Here is a 24,767-nt window from a genome sequence, read left to right as displayed (position 1 = left end):
TAATACAGCAGTGTTAGTGGGTGTGGAGCCGCTCGCTCCTGCTATACTCATTCGCAATCATTCGGTTCAATTTACTTTTATTTGTATAGCACTTTTAGCATGACGTCGTCGCAGAGCAGCCGTACAGAGATTCAGATGTAGGTTTAGATCCCTAATGAGCGAGCCAGAGGCGACAGTGGTGAGAGCAAACTCCCCGAGACGACCCGAGGAAGAAACCCATGAGTCTCAACAGGGAATCCGTTCTCTTCTGTTCTTTTCCATTGTTCAACCTTTTGCACCTTGCTGAAGTGGAAAAGCTGCTCTATCAATAAAAAGCCAACTGTAATAAAGGATAGAAACAAGTTTATTTTAAATAAATGATGATGTAGTGGATGGAAGAAACATGTTTCAGTGCTATATCTCTGTAACTAAAGAGAAAATCTGGATACAGATGCACTCATACGCACGCACTGTTTGGACAGATGATGAAACAAAATTGAAACAAAAGCAGGATTTTCACAGCTGAGGTGCATGTGTATATACATTCTGTTTATAGATCACTACCATTCTTCTCTTTACACATATTCATATCTGTCTGTCTGTCTGTCTGTCTGTCTGTCTGTCTGTATGTATCTATCTATCTATCTATCTATCTATCTATCTATCTATCTATCTATCTACCTATCTATCTGTCTATCTCCCTGTATTTCTGGTGTGTGTGTGTGGTGTGTGTGTGTGTGTGTGTGTGTGTGTGTGTGTGTGTGTGTCTCTCTCTGTCTATCTATCTGTCTGTTTGTCTGGAATCAATCTATCAATCTATCTATCTATCTGGTATCTATCTGTCCATCTCCCCGTATTTCTGGTGTGTGTCTGTCTGTCTGTCTATCTACCCATCTATCTATCTATTTATCTGTCTGTCTGTCTGGAATCTTTCTACCTATCTATCTATCTATTTATCTGTCTGTCTGGAATCTATCTACCTATCTATCTATCTATTTATCTGTCTGTCTGTCTGGAATCAATCAATCAATCAATCAATCAATCTATCAATCTATCTATCTATCTATCTATCTATCTATCTATCTATCTATCTATCTGTCTGTCTGTCTGTCTGTCTGTCTGTCTGTCTGTCTGTCCATGTCCCTGTATTTCTGGTGTGTGTGTGTGTGTGTGTGTGTGTGTGTGTGTGTGTGTCTGTCTGTCTGTCTGTCTGTCTGTCTATCTATCAATCTATCTATCTATCTATCTATCTATCTGTCCATGTCCCTGTATTTCTGGTGTGTGTGTGTGTGTGTGTGTGTGTGTGTGTGTGTGTGTCTGTCTGTCTGTCTGTCTGTCTGTCTGTCTGTCTGTCTATCTGTCTATCTGTCTGTCTGTCTGTCTGGAATCAATCAATCTATCTATGTGTCTGTCTGTCTGTCTATCTGTCCGTCTGTTTATTTGTAACAACAGACCATTTATTTGTTAGATGTCTGACTTTATACTGTATATTTTTATGCTTCTGCTCTGTTGACAGCCCATAAGCCAATACAGAACGAAAGGAGTGTGAACAACACAGAACCTTCACAATCCTCCATGATAATGATGATGATGATGATGATCATGTGAAAAACACACAGACAACTTTATTATTATTATTTAATTTATTATTTTTAAATGAAAAGTGCTAATTTAAGTATTTTCGGAAGAGGAAAGTCTTTAGATGTCGTTTGAAGACTCTAGGGGAAGTTCATTCCACCACCTAGGCGCCAGAACAGAGAAGAGTCTTGATGCATGCCTTCCTTGTACCCTGAGAGATGGTGGCACTAGTCCAGTGGTGCGAGAGGATCGGAGGGAGCGTGGTGTAGTGCGGGGTGTGATAAGTGATTTGAAGTAAGTGGGTACTGGTCCATTTTTAACTTTGTAGGCAAGCGTCAGTGTTTTAAATCTGTGGAGGGAGCGCAGCAGTGGAGTGGTGTGGGAGAACTTCGGAAGGTTGAAAACAAATCGAGCAGCTGCATTCGGGATCAGTCGTAGAGGTTGAATGGCTCTCAGAAGCAGACCTTCCAGGAGTGAGTTGCAGAAGTCCCGTCTCGAAATGATAAGAGACTCAACCAGCACCCGAGTGGCCTGTATGGATGGAAATGGACGAATCCTTTTGATGCTGTAAAGAAGAACGCGACATGAGCGCGTCAGATTAGCAACGCGAGAGGAAAAGGACTGTTGACTGTCCGTGCAGCAACCAAAAGTGGGATCAGAGAGTCGTCCAGGGAGATCACAAGATCCTGACATGGTGATGAATCAGCTGGGATGAACGGCAGTTCAGTTTTGTTGGTTTTGATTAAGTTTCAGCTGATGAGCTTCCGTCCTTGATGAGACGTTTGTAGACATGCTGAGATCCGACCAGAAACAAGAGGATCTGATGGAGGGAAGGAGAAGATGAGTCGAGTGTCTTCCGCATAGCAGTGGTATGAAAACCCATGTGAGGGTATGACCTCATTGAGAGATCGAGTATAGAGGAAGAACAGAAGAGGACCAAGTACTGAGCCTTGTGGGACACCAATGAAGAGTCTGCGGGGAGCAGATGTGGATCCACTCTGCGACACCTGGTATGAGCGACCTTCCGGGTGGGAAGCAAACCACTGATATGCTGCACCATGAATTCCGAGACTCATGATGGTGGACGAGAAAGTCTTATGGTTGACTGTCGTTGTGGGTGAACATGCAAGAATTTCACTGAATATTTTACACTGTGCTTGTGCACGTGACAGTAACACTCGAACCTCGACTTTTCTTTTCACATGTCTGGATGATAACCCATCGTTGCTATTTTCATTTTATTTTCCACATCTTTTGCTATAGGCTTTTTATTTTCCCATGCTCGTTTGTCTGATTCGATCTGGAGTGATTTGTGGCATAAAAACCCAAAATATGGGGTCATTAACAGTTTCAGAGCAGGTGACTTGGAGGGTATTTTTGTTTAGTGACACGTGGCGGTATTGTGATATGTAATTATTTAAATAAAGTCAAACAGACGTGTTGCTTGTGTCTTATACACCGTATCTGAACGATTGCTCTTCAGACACCAGTTTAAATATAATCCGAAGAGGTGAATACAGCGAGTGAAGTGCTATATGACCAGTAGAGAGCGCTGTCCTCTCATCAGACACTCCATAACAGAACCCTGTTATTCCGAGGAAGCAGTGTACTTTGAAAAGTATGTCAAGATTGCGCGTGTGTGCGCACGCGCATGAACGTGTGTGTACTGTACTCTTGTATGAGCCAATGACTGCCCGAGTGAAGTTTTCCCAGCAGCACATCTGCACTTCAGCTCTGCAGTCTCCTGTGAGCAGATTAGCATCATGACACACTCTGCGAATGTGCTGCACATTACTCAGGATGAAGATGTGCTCATTAAAGCCGTGGGCATATGAGCGTGAAAAACGGCGGCGCCGTGCGCCATGAAGGTCAGACGTGACTGCCCTCGTCTAGAGTAATAGCTATGGTGGTGGGGGCGGAGCCACGTAGGAAAGCTGTACATATACACAGACACTAGGAAGGATCTGAGAGTGCACACACACACACACACACACACTTATACACACACATGGTACTCTCACCAGGTGCATGGCGGAGCTGCGGGGAGGATGGGGCTCGATGAGCAACTGAGATGGCGTCTGTCCAATGCTCTGGATCTGTGCCTCCATGGCCTGCAGTGAAGAAAAAGAGGGAAAAGGACAAAGGATGGAGAGATGTAGAGAGAGGAAGAAGGACGAGAGGTAGAGAGAGAAAGAGAGGGGGAGGAGTGTCACTATCAATAGGCATCAAATGAGTTGACAATGCAAGCAAATCCCCAACTCAGCCTTTGCTTAGAAAGAAGGATAAGAGCAAAGTGTGTGTGTGTGTGTGTGTGTGTGTGTGTGTTTTCCTAGTCTCCCATGCCATGCCATCCCTTCCTGTCTCCTTCAACCCCCCTTCCAAGTCTGCAGAGTCATCCAAGTGTTAGTATAGAAGAGACAAGCCTTTTCCCATTAACACGCTTGAGTTAGCCGTGCCTGTTTCCAGAGGCAGACCCAACAGACGCTAACCTGGCCTGACACACACCGCCCGCACTGCGCCATGGCCTGTGCTCTGATGTTATTGTGCCAGAGACAAAAGATGGAGAGCAAACACACACACACACACACACGCACATAGCACACTAATAAGGACTGATAAGATAATGTATGATATCATATAAGATATCATCACGATAAGATAAAACGACATGATATAATAAGATACGATAAGATAACATGATGTATGATAAGATGCAAGAAAGGATAAAAAAAAAAGATATAATACGATATGATAAGATAAGAAGATAAGATAGAAGAAGAGGAGATGACATGACAAGATGTGATATGATACGATGAGACAATAAGATAAGAACAGAAAAAACAAGACACAATAAGGTACCATAAGATGAGATCAGAAGATTGCATGACAAGATATAATAAGGCACAGTGCGATCCAATAAGATAAAATAAGGTAAGATAAAATATTGTGTTGTATAAAGTATACTGTACTTATGCACATGACAGGAAAACTCGAACCGGTGGTACCAAAAGGGTAAGACAAGATAAGATAAGATAAGATAAGATAAGAAATGATAAAATGAGAAGAAAAGATATGATATAGTACAACACAATAACATACACTAAGTTAAGATATGATACGTTGCGCTAAAATGAGAAGATAAGACGTGATAAGACGAAGTAAAACAAGAAGATAAGACATAATAAGATGAGATAAAATGAGAAGATAAGACGTGATAAGATGAGATAACATGAGAAGATAAGACGTGATAAGATGAGATAAAATAAGAAGATAAGACGTGATAAGACGAAGTAAAACAAGAAGATAAGACGTGATAAGATGGGATAACATGAGAAGATAAGACGTGATAAGATGGGATAACATGAGAAGATAAGACGTGATAAGACGAAGTAAAACAAGAAGATAAGACGTGATAAGATGGGATAACATGAGAAGATAAGACGTGATAAGATGAGATAAAATGAGAAGATAAGACGTGATAAGATGAGATAAAATAAGAAGATAAGACGTGATAAGACGAAGTAAAACAAGAAGATAAGACGTGATAAGATGGGATAACATGAGAAGATAAGACGTGATAAGACGAAGTAAAACAAGAAGATAAGACGTGATAAGATGGGATAACATGAGAAGATAAGACGTGATAAGACGAAGTAAAACAAGAAGATAAGACGTGATAAGACGAAGGAAAACAAGAAGATAAGACATAATAAGATGAGATAACATGAAAAGATAAGACATAAGATGAGATAAAATGAGAAGATAAGACGTGATACGATGAGATAACATGAGAAGATACGATACAACAAGATATGATACAATATGGTAAGAAACATGAGGTAAACTTTTTTATATACAGACAGTTTGGCATCTAAAATCTAATTGGCTGAGCTGAATTTGAATCCAGTGTAAAATCTTCGCCAGGTGTGTACCTGGGAACGCATCACAATAACTGGAATCTGCATCAATGCTTCAGGGTTTAAACAAACAAACAAACAAACAAACAAACAAACAAAATACCTTACACTTAAGACTGTTGCTCTGTCCATGGAATACCCTAATCTTTGCCAGTTATGTTGCTTAGCAACCAAAGCTTACTGTTTACAAACTACATCGTGTGGCAGAAGAATTGTGTATTGAGGATATTATTAATAATAAATTCAGTTATCATTACTCAAGGATGTGCGGTACAGTGATGTTATCATGGGTGAGGTTTTTTTTTTTTTTTTTTTTCTTTTCTTCCCTCAGCTTCAAATCATGCCTCAGAAAGTGATCATTTCACTGTAAAGCACCTATTAGCGGTTCATTACTTGAATAAATCCCTCATGGGAACAGTAAAGTGTTCGAGCAGCACGACGGTAAGAACAGTGAGGTAGAATAATGAATATACATATGACAATAGCCTCATAGTATGATTTTATATATGTACATGCGTGATATGAAAAAGTACAGTCCAGACACAGAAGTATGTAAAAACAATGTAAATAAGGGAAAATGTATTACACTGATATTAATACAGCTTTCAAAAGATCTACCGAGCTTACGTATATAGGAAAAGGAACGTATGTTTGACTTCCTCGGGGCACTAACTACATAAACGCACTTTCAAAATAACCTTCAACGTCCACGTATGTACCTTCAATCGACGTCGTTACCGAGATTTGGAAAATAACATGTAAATTCAAAGCCCGTAGCGGCCATTTTTCTGCTCACAGAGTAACACTTTTATTACATGTGTAGGAATAAATGGCGAGATTTGCAAATGAACGCAACATTCAATCATCTTCAGTAAGCGATTTATCCTGGCTAGGATGGCGATGGACCTGGAGCTCATCCCGGAAATACCGGGTGTGAGCCGGGAATGCACCCTGCATGGGACGCCAGTCCATCGCAGGGCACCACACACACACACACACACACTCATTCACAGTAAGCAGCATGTTTTTGGGCGGTCGAAGGAAACCGGAGAATTTGGAAGAAACCCACACAATCTTAACATATGGGATGTAAGATTTTGCTTTAAATTATAAACAGATGGCAAACGTAAACCTTCATGTCCTACACTGATAACGGAATATCCTTTCCCCCTTTAAATTTCCATACTTAAAATTCCATACGTCCAAAGATCTCTGTAAATAATGGATTGAAAGTACATGGCATACTCTAATACACAAGCTCTAATTAATGGTATCAAGGGAATAAAATCTGTCAAACCGATTAGCTTCACTTCCTTTCGTCAGGGTTTAAAACGATCCCAGAACAGAATCAGAACATGGCAAGGAGTGATCTATGCGTGTAAACGGACTGGCGTTAGTACTATTAGTTGTTACAGTATTTATACGACAGTGCGGTACAATTCTCAAAATCTGACTGAGACCAAATATGATCAGAGCGTGCGCGATATTTCTGTATAACAGCGCAGCTCGAACCGTAGTCCTAACTGTAACATGAACGTTTGGGATTAATGCGCTTGTTATCATACGTTATGGTTGCTATAGTAACATCTCACACACGGTGACTTGTACAAAAGGGCAGACGCTCAACGACAATTTATAAACTGTTCATTAATAAATGAATAAACATTGTAATCAATGGCGAATCGCAGTGGTAGAAGCGGAACAACACACTCCAGAGCTCCATGATTATTTGCGTATAACTGCACAGTCTGGAATGTCTTATAGCTTACGTCATGTAGCGCATTGTTGCATCGCTCAGGCTTAGCGTCAGTGTCTTTATAGATTCCCCGATTTTCTATTCCTGGCGCATCGACGTCCATCAGCGTTCTACCACTATGATACGAGCGCGAACATTTAATAGAGTCATTGTCGCGCCATCATTCGTAGTGTTGAGCCTACAAATATCATCAAAATGCACTTCTATTTACCAGATGTATCAACAGGAAGTGGTTTTAAAGACAGTCTAAACTTTATACTGCTGTGTTACTTCTGTAACAGAAGTGTTGCGATGTTTACAACATTTTCCATTCAATTCAATTTGTATTTGTGTAGCGCTTTTAACAACGGACATTGCGTCAAAGCAGCTTTACAGAAACATATAAACACAGGATGGAGATTTTCAGTGTGTGGATTTATCCCTATTGGGCGAGCCGGTGGAGACGGTGGTGAGGGAAAAACTCCCTGAGATGATACGAGGAAGAAACCTTGAGAGGAACCGGACTCAGAAGGGAACCCGTCCTCATCTGGGGAACGACGGATAGTGTGAGAGTGAAAGAAAGTTCATTATGGTTTAATATGAAGTCTGTTTGTTGAACTAGTCCACTGTTCACTAAAGGAGACCCGAGTGTTAAACTGCACGTGGTAATCGCAGTCCCGAGGACATCGCAGCAACCATAGTCCCAGCGACCACAGCGAGAACGTCCATGTGGAAATGAGGTCCAAAACCATTTCATGGTACTTCAAGCGGTACCGTCGTCAGCGATCTCCAGGCGGTAGTTGATGAGAGCTCCATCCAGAGGTAGGGTATCAGGATGGATCAGGCAGGTCCGGGGAGCAGAACGCGTCCGGATAAATTTTGAAACATTTTTGTATGCTGTAGCGTTACAATTTCCCGTCACTGGAACTACGAAGCCCAAACCTGTTCTAGCATGACAATGCCCCTGTGCACAAAGTGAGCTCCATGAAGACATGGTTTTCCAAGGTTAGTGTGGAAGAACTTGAGGGTCAACCCACGAAACACCCTTGGGATGAACTCATTCGACCGTATTAATGTTCTTGTAGCTGAGTATCCAAATCCCAACAGCCATGCTCCAAAATCTAGTGGAAAACCTTCCCAGAAGAGTGGAGGTTATTATAGCAGCAAAACGCGGACTGAATCTGGAATGCGATGTTCAATAAGCTCATATGAGGTGCCAACATACTTTTGGCCATAAAGTGTGCAAACCTTGAGTAACACCCCAGTGACAAGTTTGTATTATGGAAGGTACAATTTCAAACTGATTTTCCCAAAAATGAGGGGGAAAAAAATGCCTCAAAGGTTACATACTAAACATTCCAGGCTAAAATATGGATGACGTGCTTTTAAAATTTTTTTTTTTTTTTTTTTTACAGTTTGCCAACATACAGTATGTACCACATAGCATATGATGATCTATGGGTAATAGACTGGCCCCGTAGTCACCTGATCTCTCACCACATGGGTTCATATGAGCTGAAAAATCCATACCACTGGTCAAAAAAGGCTGTACTGGGAACTGATAACAGCCTGGCGTGCCAACTTGAATATATTTGATCTTAAGGTTAAAGGAGGATATTTAAATTACAAAACAGTTAGATCTACAGTACCGCTGCAGACATTTAGTCAAAAATCATTATAAAATAAATTGTTCATGATGATTTTTTTTGTTTTTACAAACATTTTGTTCCTTTCAAACAGTACAAAGTAGAATAGCAGACAACGCGCAATATTATATTTATGTTCAATACACGAGCATAACTGAGTGCTCAGATTGCTCATTCGTTTGACTGTAAGTACATTTAGCCATTTCGGTGACATTATCTGATATCATACATCATTATAAAAGTCTTCATCGGTTGATGATGTCTCCCTGTTAGAATTGATAAAACTCTAGTAATACATCATAAATCTCTTATAATGTGACCTACATAATCCCTTCATCACGTGTCATCTGTCACTATTCATTATAATGCCACAGGATGTACTAAACAACGTTTAGAACTAATAATGACCTGTGGATAATCATTTAACGGTTAAAGTTGTAACGTTCATTAACGATTATAAAACATTGTAAATATTATAGTACACTTGTTTAATTCCAGATTAATTCCACATACATTATTGCAGGTTGAAAAGTAATGTAAAAATAAAAAACACACACACACAAATATATATATATATATATATATATATATATATATATATATATATATATATATATATATATATATATATATATATATATATATATATAAACTTTTAAAAATGGGGGTTTTGTCTTGTTTCGTCCATGCAGCTTCCTGTCCCTCCAGGGTTAAGTAGGTTCTACATGTGTGTGTGTGTGTGTGTGTGTGTGTGTGTGTGTCCTTGTCATCTGAAACAACAACAACAAAACCTACTAGGTACAACCGACCTATAATGCCAACTAATTTATCACATCATCTACTTTACATTTACAATGCTTATAATGTTTTAGAATTATTCACAGGTCATTATTAGTTATACAGGTTGTTTAGTACTCACACGATATTATTAGAACTGCACGAGGCATTATTTAGACTTACCAACTTATAAAGAATTCTACGCACAGTTATAACGCATTACGAATTTGGGCTTCATAGAAAATGCTACTGTCGAACTTTTTTTTTTTTTCATGTGGTCACCAGACGTCATTTTCGCAGCCAGAAATAAATGTACCGGCGCAACAGGGGGTGTGATAGTTGTCAAAAATGATACCGTTAAGTAGTATTTTCTTGTCAGGCTTCAAATTCGGTTTCCTCAAAGAGACAGAAAATGTGTTCGCTGTACTGCGCATGATGAAAGTAAAGTCTTGACGTAGAATCTCTAAGTCTAATTGTATAGCATTAGAAGAAATATCACCATGTTGAACCGATGGTGCAGTGGTAAGTGTTGTGAGAACTTGTGAGAACGTGTAATAAAAACGAAGCCGCTTATACGGACGCTACGTGAATCAAATCCTGCAGAAAGATGCCAATCTAGTCTACCAGTCTAGCATGATGGATGCAAAGCTAGCGCTATCCACTGTAGCGCTGAGAACGTCGAAGCACGAGGTGACAAATGAATCCGTGCCGATGCGGAGGACGGGATCTAGCCTACAAGTATGGGTTCATGTTGACATGGCGCACAGAGTGTGAGCTGTTCGGCTAGACTGAGAAGCGAGGCTTCACGTGGCGAGAGCTGATGGATGGGACTCTTCCATCAGCCACCGGGGGTCTTGTAGGTGTCTGTCAACACTAGCAAACATGGTGGCACATGTGTACACTGACACGGCCACACGCTCCTGTAGCACACGCTATCAATAACCGACGTGTAGCGTCATGCGTCTGTCAGACTTCCAGACCAAGAAAATAAGTCAAACGTGGCAGGTGAACCAAAAACGAGAAAGAAAGAAAGAAAGAAAAAATGCATTTCTGTAACGTATCCGACATCTTTCATGTCTTTGAATTGAAGAAAAATCTTTAAGATTCCTATTTATTGTTATATCGATCAATGAAATGCCAGGAAAGCATGGACATAGTAGAATATTCTAGAATTGAAATCTTAGCAATGCTAAATATGAAGCTAGTATGCTAAGAAGGTAAAGCGGTTCTACAGTGACGAGATTTGATTTCTGATTTTATTTTTGCAGTTTAAATGCAGTAAATTGATTGATTGAGAAATCTCAGTGGTAACCATTAGGCTGTATAACAATGACATTTGTTTCAGTTTGAAGCTTTTTTCGTGTTACGTCATGTTTTCCAGGAAACAGAGACATAATAGCGGAATGATATGAAAAAGGACAAACTACAGAGGTGTGATGATATAATAATAGTTACTGTCACTGCCCTGAACTTGATTATTTTCCATGACCAGCACATCTAACATTGTCAATGCTAACACATTTTCTTTATTACAGTTTTTTTTTTTTTTTTTTAAATATACGCAGCTTGTCCTGTTACCGAGAAACTACAAAGGGTAAACTCTTTTGTGCTGAAGATGGTAAAAAAAAATAAAAAAAAATTCACCACATCAAGAATTACATGTATTTTTAATCCATTCATGTAGCGTGTCCATCATGCAAGACCGATCAATAAAAAGGAAAAAAAAAGCATATTTGTTCCATATAGAGCAATTTTCTAGCGATGCTTTAGCTGAATTATTAAAACCATATACCAATGGTGGGTGGGATATCAGATCAGACAGCCAAAAGGGGAATGTTCTATGTACGATTTGAACATCATCTGCATTTCATTATTTCATCAGCCATTTGTATGCCCCTTTGGATAAATTTTCAAAACCGACGGTGAAAACCGACGATGCTACCTGTACAAAATAAGCATGGAAAATTACCCAAACTTAGTCATGCCATTCCAACATGGCCTTATGATTCTTCATCGTACCTCATCACAGGTCTGACCTCTACACCACTGGACTCTTTTGCAAACTTTGCCAGAGCCGCCTCTAACACATTTGGCAACCATTAAACGTCAGTCACCGCCGCTTTACACCGCAGTCCATCAAGTAACAACCGACTCGCATTATAGCTATTTTAGGTTAGGCTCAGGAACAGGGGTCATGACGTCTGCTCAAATAAAGTAATCTGATCCAAAGATCTGAGAAACAGGCAGCCATGTGGAACACATCACTGTGTTCCTGCCAGACAGCACAGTCATGAGGATGGAGAGAAAAACAGAGACAGGAATTTCACAAAGAGTCACATTCAAATCGCTAGCAATCGTGACCCAGAAATTGAGAGAAATGGGAAACATCTACACGGGGTTTTTTGTTGTTGTTTTTTTTTTTTTTTTTTTTTCGTTAGGAGAACGCAAGAGCACCAATGATAAAATATCCATGTGTGAATAACTGTAGCAACAATGAGATCAATGTCAAGGGAAATTGTGCCAAAAATGCCAATTATCCTGAAAAGAAGCAGATGTTTTCTGGTTTCAACCTTGCAATTTAACACGATGGGAAACTCTTCCTTCTCCAGGCTGTCTGACTCCACGGTATCACCTCTGGAGGGTGAGATCTCAAACTAAAGCAGCAGCGGAGGTTATCTGTCGGACACATCCCTTTGGACCATCCGACATGCCAATACTCTGATCATCACACCTTTAAAGGGATAAAAACAGGCTCTATCACCAATGGGAATCTGGAAACCTTCACTGGCAGTTAATTACATTAATCCATGTTAAGCTGCTGTTTGTTAGCATTTGAGAGACCGCTTGCTTCACGCATGCATACGACTACATATCCCAAAGCTACACTCTTACCCTGACTTGCTTTTAAAGTATATTCACTGTATGCAAGATGGCTTCCAAATGTACCCTACATAACTCAGTGTGAGAATCAGACTATACCTGTGTCTCAAATCACACACGTATGTGCAATTCTAAACCATTTCTGAGTGTAAACACCAATTATGGAACCAATTTTCCTGTAAAATGGTTAGTTTTTTTTTTTATTTTTAAACCTCTCATGCTGCGTATAAACCTAACGTACTAATCTTCTCGATCTTCCAGATCATCACATGTTTACGTTGTACATATACATTTGGCAGAAGATGGTATGATGGTACAGCGGTTAGTGTTGCGGCCTTAGAGCTCCAGGGTTGCTGAGTTCCTAAGCTTGGGGTACTGTTTGTATGGAGTCCTGCATGTTCTCCCATGTCTATGTGGGTTTCCTGAAGGTTCTCTGGTTTCTTCCCACCTCACAAGACCATATGAATAAGTGGATTAAATTGCCCTTAGGCGTGAATGTGCATGCGGTGCCCTGCAATGGACTGGAGTTCCATCCAGGGTGTATTCCCTCCTTGCTTCCATTCCCGGGATAAGCTGCGGATCCACCATGACCCGACCAGGATGAAGCTCATTCTGAAGATAAATTAATATTTGCTAGACATTCTTATCCAGAGGCAGGAGAAGTTTACTCCAGTGGTTTGAGCCATGCTTTTCTTCTGTCTTGAAAAGTCTTGAAAAGTCAAGAAAATACCTTTAGGTATAAGGTCATAGTATGCGATTTGAGACACAGCTTATGACAACAACCACAAAAAGGGCACAGGCTTTACTTGCCACTCTTCTGCCATCGTGTCCTATGAAAAGTTGGCATGGAATCGCTAAACATTTTGACCAAAATGTTGACATAAAAACCTGCCAGAGAGCGACGTTTCTGGCCTGCCTTACACTCTTGTGGATATCGCATTTAATCATTCACAGGAACTCTGGAAAATGAACAACGCTGTTTATATAGCATATGTGTGTGCACACATACTGTACATATAGTACATACTTACAAATCAAGTATATTCATTCATTCCTTTCTAGTAAGTGCTTTATGACGACCAGGATCATGGGAGCGTAGAGTCTACACTACATGGCCAAACGTTTGTGGACGCCTGACCAAAACACTCGTACGTTAGTTTTGACCGTTCCCTTACAGATTTAGTCCACCCTTTACTGTTATAATAACCTCCACTCTCATGGGAAGGCTTCCCACTAGATTTTGGAGAACGGCTGTGGGGATTTGTGTTCATTCAGCCATAGGAGCATTAGTGAGATCAGGTACTGATTTTGGGTGAGAAGGCCTGGGGTGCAATCGGCATTCCAGTTCATCCAGAGTGCAGGGATTCGAGACTTTTTAATCCAACCATGGCAAACCATGTCTTCATGGAGCTCACTTTATGCACAAGAACATTGTCATGCTGGACCATGTCTGGGCCTCCTCGTTCCAATGAATGGAAATCGTAATGCAATCATACAAAGACATTCTATACAATTGTGTGCTCCTAACTACATGGGTGTGATGGTCAGGTTTCCACAAATATTTGGCCAGATCGTGTATCTCAGGAACACTTCGCAGGAAGCTGTTATACACACATTGGATGGGATGCTGGTCCATTGCAAATGACCATGCACCCACATCCACACACTTGTTCAAGGAGCGTTTATTGTAAGCCTTACAAACATACCATCTATCACCTTTAAGGCATTTCTGCTACTTCCCCAAATCTGAAAGGTTCTATATAGAATCTTGCAACAAATGGTCTACTTTTGGCTCTCCAACCATCCAAAGAACCCTTATAAGAACACTTTCCTTTTCTAAAAGTGTATGAATCGGTATATTTGAATGGGTCCGATGCATTCCCAATAAGCTACAAGATACTATTTGTTCTAATCTTTGGCGGTTTGGAGAGAATATCTCAAAGCTGAACGAGCGCACGTTCTTTCATTCATTCATCTGCTCAAGTGCTTGGTCAAGGTCATGGTGGATCTCGAGCCTATGCTCTGGATGGTACACCAGTCTATCACATGTAACCATGCAAACTCATGTTCACACCTAGGAGAAATTTAACAGCTTGTTTTTGGTTGGTGGGAGGAAACCGGAGAACCCAAAGAGAACTCCATACAGACAGTAAGCCGGGCTCAGAATCAACCCAGGGACACTGGAGCCCGTTGTCTCAGACAAGCCATAATAAAGGTTGACCGTTTTAAGCTGTTCTTCGCTGTTTTTGTGTGTATTAAACCGTGGAAGTCATTTGACCCATAACATAACGGATCTAACTTTTTGCTCCCAACATAATATGATTTTGTTTGATTTCATAAAAAATAAAGTCATAAGAATAGGAAGGTATGAACGCCTAACCTTCTTCTTCTGAATCCCTATCACTTCTGAAGTGCAAGACCATATTTCTTTTCTTTTCTTTCTTTTTAAATGTGGACTCCAGGGAGCCCCAGGCTAATGAATACTTGGGAGAATACTGAGCGGCAGTAATTAGTCAAGAATTTCCTCAATAAAGAAAAAGAACAGCTCATGTCAATTTAAATCTCTTTGAAATGTAGGCCAACAGAGGTAAATAGGGCTAGAACTGAGTAAGAAAGAAAGACTAGTCGCTCTGGAAAGCAAACACATTAGCATTAGCTCAAGTTGAAACTATCCTGCGTGCTGGTATTTAATAATCTGACGCATGTTCTAGGTAAACGCTCGGATCGTGTCCCCAGACCTGTTTTCGTTGCACCAATGCGTGATTCGATACATGTGTTCGACCAACATGAGCTATCTCCCACCCTGCCTTACACTTTTAGGCCTGTCCACGAGCTAATATTTTCTCCATGCTAGGAGAATGAAAAATAATGTGTAATAAGCAGGCTGCCATGCGTACTTGTCATTTTAATATCGCTACGACGTCATGTTATGATCTGTGTTTCTACAGCCGTTCACTGACAAATGTTTGATTCCGCACCATTCCGAGTCGACGGCAGCCCGAGGGATCGCCGTCCGTTTGACATCCTGACATTTTAATGCCATTATTGCAGTGCTTAATGTTGACGCCGTGGCCGCACCTGTCAGAGGAGAGCGAATCAATAACCTGGAGCTAAAGCACAGTCTGACTCTGTGAGATAGCAACATCCAGATTCATACTTGTGTGTGACTGAGAGGGCATCAGACTGTAGGACAGGATCAGTGTCAGGCAACAGAGCTGAAAGCTGGCCTGAATTTCAAATGGAAAATGCTTTTTTTTTTTTTTTTTTTTAAGGGAAATTCACTGCTTATATATAAATATACTAATATGAAGGCATATTAGGTGAAGTAGCAAATGATTATTAGTTTGACCTAACAGTCAGGTCCATAAGTATTCGGACACTGAGACGATTTCCGTAATTTTGCCTCTGTTCTCCACCACAGCGGACTTGAGATCGAGCGAACGGGATGTGATTGAAGTGTCGACTTTCAATTCAAGGGGCTCGAAAGTAATTGGACGGACTAACATAATGATCATTTTTAACGCTCGGATGCAGATCCTTTGCAGTCGGGGACTGCCAGAAACCGGGAATCCATGGACGTCATGAAATGCTGAGTTTCCTCCCTTGAGATGCTTTGCCAGGCCTTTACTGCAGCCGCCTTCAGTCGCTGCTTATTTGTGGGTCTTTCTGCCTTCGGTTTTGTCTTTAGTTAGTGAAAAGCACGCTCAATGGGGTTGAGGTCATCAGACATTTAAGAACATTTCATTTCTTTGCGTTAAGAAGCTCTCGGGTTACTTTCGCGGTATGTTTTGGGGTCATTATCCATCGGTTTTGCAGCATTTGATTGAATCTGAGCAGAAAGTCTAGCTCTATAGGCTTCAGGATTCATCCTGCGACTTCTATCAGCAGTCACGTCATCAATCAACACCAGTGACCCAGTTCCATTGGCAGAGATACATGCCCATGCCATAACACTACCTCCACCATGTTTGATAGGTCATGTGGTATACCTTTCCTTTCCTTCTCCATATTCTTCTCTTCCCATCATTCTGGTACAAGTTCATCTTGAATCAGAACTGATCAGACTTTTTTTTTTTTAATCTAGCCTTTCTGTTCTTGGGTGTTAACAGTGGTTTGGATCTTGACGTAAACCGTCTGTATTTACATTCATGAAAGTGTCTCTTGATTGTAGACTTTGCCAATGGTACACCTATCTCCTCGACAGTCTTCTCGACTTGGCTAGGTGTTGTGAAGGGGTTGTCCTTCACCAAGGTGAGAATTTTCCAGGACTTTCCAGCTCGCCGGTGCATTTCTTCTTTTTAAGAATGTACCAAATTGTTGATGTGGCCACTCATCCTTCTGATACTGTAGTTATCCGTTTTGTTTTTTTCAGCCTAATGATGGCTTCATTTCACCCGCACTCTTTGGACCACATACTGAGCGTTCCCATGAACGGCTAGCAAACACAAATCCAACACTTGGAATCAACTCCAGACTTTTTATCTCCTTAATTTATCATGAAGCAACGAAGAAACAGGCCACGCCTGACCCTAAAACTGCTTATCGGTCAGTTGTCCAATTATTTTTGAGCCTGTGAAAATGGAGATACTCTCAATAAACGGCTGTCATTCCTAAACAGTCCACGCAATGTTTTATGTAAAACCCCTCGGATTAAAACCCGATCCCATCTTGATTACTTCAATTGAAATCCATCGTGGCGCTGTAGAGGCGAAATTAAGAAAACTGCGTCACTGTCCGAATACTTACGGACCTGACCGCGTGTATATACATTTGCACGAGCCAAAAAAAGCCCAATTCAAACAATCTGAATAACGTAGCACCTTTCCTGACCCCGTGACCAACACGATAATAATAAACAAACAAATAAAAGTGATTTATTTTGTCCTTACAGGAATAATCCCTCCACCCAGGACGGTGGACGTCCCTCGGAAAAAGGGAGCCGGAATGAAACAAAGATAATTGTCACTGTGTGTAAAATAGCAGGGAATGATAAAAAGCAGAGCTTCCTCCATATTGTTTGATAATTAGCCCCCCTGGTCGGTGAGTGATTTGCATAGTGGTCACTTGACAAATAAAGGCAGTCCTGGAAGTGACAGTATATAAATGACTTGTTTTGCAGACAGCAGATGGTGGGTATCGCAGGGAGCGAGAGCGAGAGAGAGAGAGAGAGAGAAAGAGAGAGAGAGAGAGAGCGGCGGGTGGCGGAGAGGAAAACACTCTGCCTACCAGCTGCTGCTGTCTCTGAATCACATCCGCTAACACAATTAAGCTGTACGCAAACTTCACGGTGCGGGGGCGGATACCGATCACGCCGATCCATACGTTTTGGACATCGGAAACGTTCAACTCGGAGAGAAATGGTTACGGAGATCACGATCGCGCAGTACAGTCTGACGTCAATAACACCACGCCGAAAGAAGTTATCGCTTCGATAGAGTAATGGTGTTAATTAAATCCAACGACAGAGGAATAGATAGCAGTGCTGGTAAACATTCAGCTTCATATTGAACATGGATCATAACGCTCTCTATTCCTGCTCCCAAGCGATATAAAACGTGCACGTGCACTGAAAATACGACTCGCATTTCTCGCTGCTATTAAGCCAGACAACCTTCTATGAACTTATTTACAATAATAAGTAAGGAGGAAAACACCTCAGGGTGTCAGGTTAGCGGAAAACAATCCACGACAGGATGGTGCGATGTGGCCAGACTCACAGCGGAGTTACTATTACCATCCAAAAGGTGATGAAAAAAAAAAAGTTCCAAAATGTTTTCTTTCTCTTATACCACAGCAATTCGCCAATACTAACAAACTTCTAAGTACGGAATAAGTAAAAACATACGTTTTATCCGTTTATAGTTACTTTCGATGTCGTGGAAACGTCGGCAAAAAAAAAAAAAAAAAGCAAGTTAAGTCCGGTTCTCACTTATCTTATAGCAGCTCTAAACATAAACCATACTCTTACTGTTTACAAAGCCCTGACACTGGAGACTCCTTCCATCTAGGTTTAATAATCTCTCCTTGGAGAAAACGACGCCATATCAATGATCGGTGAATCATAAAAACGTTGTTTAATGAGTTTATTATTAGTCTTAGATTATGTGGTATAAGAAAAGATAATCTAGTGCATATAAAGTGTGTGTGCATGTGTGTGTGTGTGTGTGTGCGTGTGTTTCGAGGTTATCAGACGATCAGAGTTGAGGGCTGAATACAAAGTGTATGAGTCAGCAGGCTGCTCTCATCTCCCATAGGGCACATTTGCATGAAGAGACATGGACACATGACACACACACACACACACACACACACACACAAATGCTGTTCATTCATGGAAGAGCTTTCGTTGCTTTCGTTGTTCGTTGCTCGAACTTTCAACGGATTCCCCCAGGACGGTCGGATCGTACAGAGGTTCGACGTCGTTCTAGTGGATATGACTGCAACCGGAACATTAGGATCAGAATTATATCGCGTGAATGAAACTATAAATATGAAATTCGATATGGATTGAGCGGCCGAATGTAAAGACGTCACTACGAAGCATGTGCATGCAGTTGGGTGTCTATTAATGGTTAATAAATGTGACTAAGCGTGAAAACATCAATATAAGTGCTTCATCTTAGTGCAATATTTGCAACATATCTCGGATAGCTAGTTAGAGAATGCAGGATTCTTCACTATGCAGGATTCTTCACTCCCGGAAGGCGGGCTATGTCGAAGCCGTTAAAGGTTCCTCGGCGGAACTAAAAAGAAACCTACTATAGTTCTGCATCTAGCCTTAGGTGTTCATGCAGCATTTACGATTCGGGTTGTAGTTCACGTCTCGCGTTACGAGTTTATAGGTTACTATTTCACATGCATGGTTTTAACAGTATGTAGTTGTGAAATGTTCAGTTTCAGCTCCGCCCTTTCAGCTCTCAGCCATGCACAAGGCCGAGTTCCGGAGTCATTCACTTAGCTCCGCCCCTCAGAATCTTACCACGGCGATATGTTTCAGTCCGAAGCCTTGAGTCGTACTCGTGTTTTTGTTGGTATAAGACGGCAGTGATCTGCAAATGTAGTAACGTAGTACGGAAGATCAAACGCACGACATTCATCACTGGAACGTGAACGCTGTGAAGACCAAAATGAAAGTCTTAAGAAAAAGTTATGAACACTAAACCCCGTCCATAACCCGAGCTTTAACCTTCTTAAGTTTTCATAGGGTCGAGGTGTGAGAAGTGTTGGGACGCTCATGTTGGCGAATCGGGATATAAACTACGATTCAAAGAAATATTAAGGGTTAAGGGTCAAATCCGATCACAGCTGTTGTAATTCGTATAATTACAAATATACCATATTCATATAGTGTCCATAGCTTTGAGTCATCCAGTGACTCTGAATGTCTAGTAGCCTAGTAGTTTGTTAAGTAAGAATAAAACACGCAGAGGTGTGCTGTTATAGGAAAATAACAAACCATAGCTTAATCGTGACGTGCGCCCCGATCTGAACTGAAACGAAGTGTTGTTTTGTCTCGTTTTGTTTTTTTTTCTAAAACCATCATGCACCAAAACGTTTTATTCGTTTTACACCGCAGCAATTTGCCTGAGGTTACAATTCTATTGTATTTTATTTTATTAAAGAATTATAAAAAAAAAAAAAAAAGAATGTCGTTTGCATATTTGTTCGTTTGTTTGTTTTTTCGCTTTCTTGAAGTTATTAAGACTTGAAAATGTACCGACTTTCACAAAGTACTGACACTGGAGACTCCTTCCATAAGTGTTAAATAAACACATCACCATATCAATGATTATAGGTCTTTCTTAAATAACAACACAATAAAAACAAGGCTTGCACTATGTGGAACATCTGCCATCCAAGTTGCTGTCTACGTTGTTACTATAGAAACAATAATGTAACAGAACGAGCGTTAATATTTAATAAACCTGTGCAGTACTGTTACAGAAAATGAAATCGACGCCTTCTGACCCATCAGAATTGAACGCTGCTGCGCTATTATAATCATGAACGAGCTGTTACTCTCTTGTCTTATTACTTCGTCGGTTACTAAGCTTCATTTAAAGTGGCCTTATAAGTATATTATAAGATGAAGCCGGTTACCATGGCTACTACTGTACCACTACACATTCGTGACGACTGAAGAGAACTTAAAAAGCTAAAGTAGTCTGAAGAACTGTGTGTCGGTACAGCAGTGATGTCACGGCGTCCGTGTACCTCGCGCAGCAGGGGGTCGGAGGCGAGGCTGTCGAGGTTGACGAAGCCCTCGTAGGTCAGGTGGTGAAAGACGTTGAGGGCGCGCACAGCCTCGGGCCCACGCTGCTTGTAGCCGAAAATAAGGTCGATCCACTGGTGCAGCTGACACGAAACAAACTCGCTTTCCAGAGCCTGTAAAAAGAGGAGCAGCCAATTAAAGAGGAGAGATGCAAGAAAACACAACAATGACATGCATGCTCAATCATATAGACACAAAGACGCGGCATATAGCAAAGCACGTACACACACACAGCAGAAGTCAGTACAATTTAAGCAAGAAAGAAAAAAAAAACACAGATGTAAAGAAACTCATAGTCAAGGACCTGAAATTGTACTTGTATGGAATACAACACACCAGTCTCATAAGTTAATGCGATAAACATTTCAGTTAATAAGTCTCATTTGAAATCATTAAGACAAAAACACAGCTGGTCATGTTAAAAAACAAAACAAAGCAAACACACACACACACACACACACACACAAAGCCGTCCACACACACATACAAATTACAGCTTTACACTGGAGACTCCTTCCATAAATGATAATTACACATCTCCTTACAGAAAACCTCACCGCAACAACAAGTACACACGTCTTAAATCCGTACGTGGAGAGTCCGCCGTACACACGTTTTAAATCCGTACGTGGAGAGTCCGCCGTACACACGTCTTAAATCCGTACGTGGAGAGTCCGCCGTACACACGTCTTAAATCCGTACGTGGAGACTCCGCCGTACACACGTTTTAAATCCGTACGTGGAGAGTCCGCCGTACACACGTCTTAAATCCGTACGTGGAGAGTCCGCCGTACACACGTCTTAAATCCGTACGTGGAGAGTCCGCCGTACAGACGTCTTAAATCCGTACGTGGAGAGTCCGCCGTACAAGACCCAGTGACAGTAGTCACTACAGAAAGCGTAAGCGTTTTACCAGTTTGCGCGTGTTATGAGGATGTCCGTGTTCAGCGGTGAATTTATTTCACAGTAGCGCTTAACGCCTCACGTGAAAGTACACGTTCAGGGCTTTAAGAATTTGCATAACGTTATCATTTGATCGCGGCAGTCGTATAGTGTTATACAATCAAAAAAGCTTTAGTCGTGCTGTGTTTTATCCCTGCACCAAGGTTAATGCGGGGAGGTGTGGATTCTTCGTCCAGCAGGGGGACCGCGACGCTCTCAACTGCTCACCAGGAGCTAAACACGGAGTGACGATACTCTACACACAGAAACCCAACAGTGTCCTGACTCAGCTTTATCAGACTTGCGGCGATGGAATCGTTCGTTTGTTTATACCGATTGAAAACGTCCGAGAAGTTGGTTTCCCGCGATTCCCTGTGATTCATCAGCCGGAGCTACCGATGATACTACCGATAATACACAACATAACAAGGTATAACACGATGATGTCTAAATCATTAGTGAAGTATTAATATATTGACTTCCGAGATATTTAAAAACAAACAAACGAACAAACATACACTCTATTTTTTTAGGAAACGTCTCATATTTGATTCGCCCCTTGACTTGAACGGTGCTAATGACAACAAGCTAGCATTCATATCCTTTCTTACTAGTTTATTGTAATTAAATCAACCGCAATCCAACCACGTATTAACATTTATAGAATGAATATATTATGTTGATCTCTGAAATTAAATTCATATGAAATAATTTTAGTATCTGCAGGAATATAGATGAGCATTATGACCATGTAAGATGTCTTTGAGGCGCAGTGACTACGTTCACACGGACGGCGGTAATCTAACTATTGACCTTATTCTGAATAAGACGATATTCTGATTAAGGTGTTTACATGAGTCGCTTTTAGAATATTCCTTTCATGTTCAGGTTTTACGTGTTATAGAACATAGATCGATAAACGCCACACGTCATCACGTCACCGCGCCACGCCGTCCGACGTCCCTCCGGAATTTCACGTATCGACGTACAGTCGGTCTTCGTTATGGAACCGTATACAGTTTTGGGTGTTTTTATTTTTAATTTTACGAACGCTTCAAGTGCGGTTAATTATTCGTCGTGCTGTACGTGCTAATAGACGACCGCTTGAAGCCGGGGGCTGCGTCCCAAACCGTGTACTTACCGTCTATATAGTAGCCGAAACACATGTATTTCTCCTACTATATAGCGGGTAAGTACGCGGTTTGGGACGCAGCCGTGCTCTCTCGTTTGCCGTCAAACGGTCGAGCGCTGCCGTGTGTGTACGTGCCCTGTCACAGAATGCGGTGAAAACTCCCACACGACGTTAACAGTGTGATTAAGGTGTGTACGTGTCTGTAACGCACGTCGATAACGCGACTGAAACAGGAATACTCCACACGTCTTAATTCCGTCTGTGTTTACTTCGAGTACGACTTTAATCGGATTAAGGTCATCGATAATCTCTGTTTACATGCTAGTCTCTTAATCAGAGTATCGTCTTAATCGGGCTCATATCGGATTATCGTCCGTGTGAACGCACTGACTGTGTGCCATTACCATATGTCTAAGGGTCGGTGATTGTTTATAGCAAACTTTTATGTAATAATAATAATAATAATAATAATAATAATAATAATCATTAGTGTCTTAAATGTCACTTTGATGCATGTTTTAGACATTTTCCTATGTCTCTGCAAGCATTATCCAGCATAAGGTGTTATAAATGTGTTAAATACACCCTTTAAATAAAGTAATTCTGTCCAGACGATGTACTAATACCTACTGATATCGTTATCAATGTAAATATTTATATTGTGATACCAAATGTACAAATTTGTAACTGGCCAATACCACAGCGTGATCTTTCATCGGAATCATCAAACCGGACCGGCTCTTTCTGCATAATGGCCTGCTAAGACATTAAACACTAATGTAAGGCCGATTTACCGGCTACCTTGCGGGATAATGATCATAAAACACGGCCTCGTACCAAATGGATTTTTTACAGCCGTCCAGGGACTGTACAGCGATACAATCATCACCGGAGAGAAATAATGAAAGTTATACTGCAGATATAACGCAGATTCAGATTTCCAAAAGTAATAAACACCTACACAATCATGGTCACTCACTCTCTCTCTCACACACACACACACACACACACACGCAATGCTGGAATTTAGAGCCTCTTTCCTGCATCAGGACTAGCGGCAGGCTGAGCTCCAGAGGGGGCTGTGCTAGCCTCGGGACATGTCACTCCAATCGAAAGTGACACATGCAAAGATGGGAACACTAAGCAAGAGAGAGGGAGAGAGAGAAAGAGAGAGAATGAGAGGGGGGGAGAGAGAGAGAGAGAGAGAGAGAGGAGTGGATGGGGCGGGCGATAAAGAAGGGGAGGACATAGGGGAAAGGAGGGATTAAACAAGAATGAAAGAGCAGCATGGAGAGATGGAGGGCGAGACAAAGAGATCAAAGATGGAGGAGGAATAAGCACACATCACATCCTCAGTGAACGCTGATACAAGTCCAACAACAAATTCGCACAAATCCAGACAAATGGCGTTAGATTTTGCTCATTTTCATGGTGAAAAATAAGAATTGCATCAGCGCTAAACTTGACATGACTTAAACCACTCCTGACCTGCTTTTTTTTTCCCTTCTTCTTCTTAATTTTACAAAAATTACAGTCAGAAGAATTTTACCTTTTTTTTTCCTTTTCTATTCTTTTTTTGCCCACCACCACCTCCCTCTCTGGGGGTACGATCGAGACTTCATTTATCTTACTTCCTTCATATTTGTGGATGCGTTGTACCTCGTATTTAATTTGTAGTATGGGTGAGCATTGGGTGCTGGGTGAAACGGGACAGGCGACGAGACGAGACAGAACATCAGACGTGACGCGGACATGGTACTTAATGTTCACTGTGGTTGATTACGGGTGGAATTTGTCGACCAATCAGTGAACCCTGTCTTAATGAACTTATTTGAATGAAAAATAAATCAACCAATCTGCGAATTGTGTGACGCACACATACAATGGTCTGAAGAAACGAACCTTCGTC

General features: G+C 41.2%; 1 protein-coding gene across 1 annotated transcript in view; it reads right to left on the bottom strand.

Moving 5' to 3' along the window:
• The window catches only part of nbeab (neurobeachin b), a 378,177-nt gene that overhangs the window by 19,003 nt on the left and 334,407 nt on the right, over positions 1–24,767 (bottom strand). The window contains exons 47-48 of the mRNA XM_053687300.1: positions 20,727–20,897; positions 3,579–3,668 (exon numbers count right to left, since the gene is read on the bottom strand). Coding sequence (XP_053543275.1) covers positions 3,579–3,668; positions 20,727–20,897 — 261 coding nt within the window. The remainder of the gene's footprint in view (positions 1–3,578; positions 3,669–20,726; positions 20,898–24,767) is intronic.

The sequence above is a fragment of the Ictalurus punctatus genome, chromosome 17 (assembly GCF_001660625.3).
Source record: "Ictalurus punctatus breed USDA103 chromosome 17, Coco_2.0, whole genome shotgun sequence".
Classification (NCBI taxonomy): Eukaryota; Metazoa; Chordata; class Actinopteri; order Siluriformes; family Ictaluridae; genus Ictalurus; species Ictalurus punctatus.
This window is presented reverse-complemented; position numbering and strand designations above follow the sequence as displayed.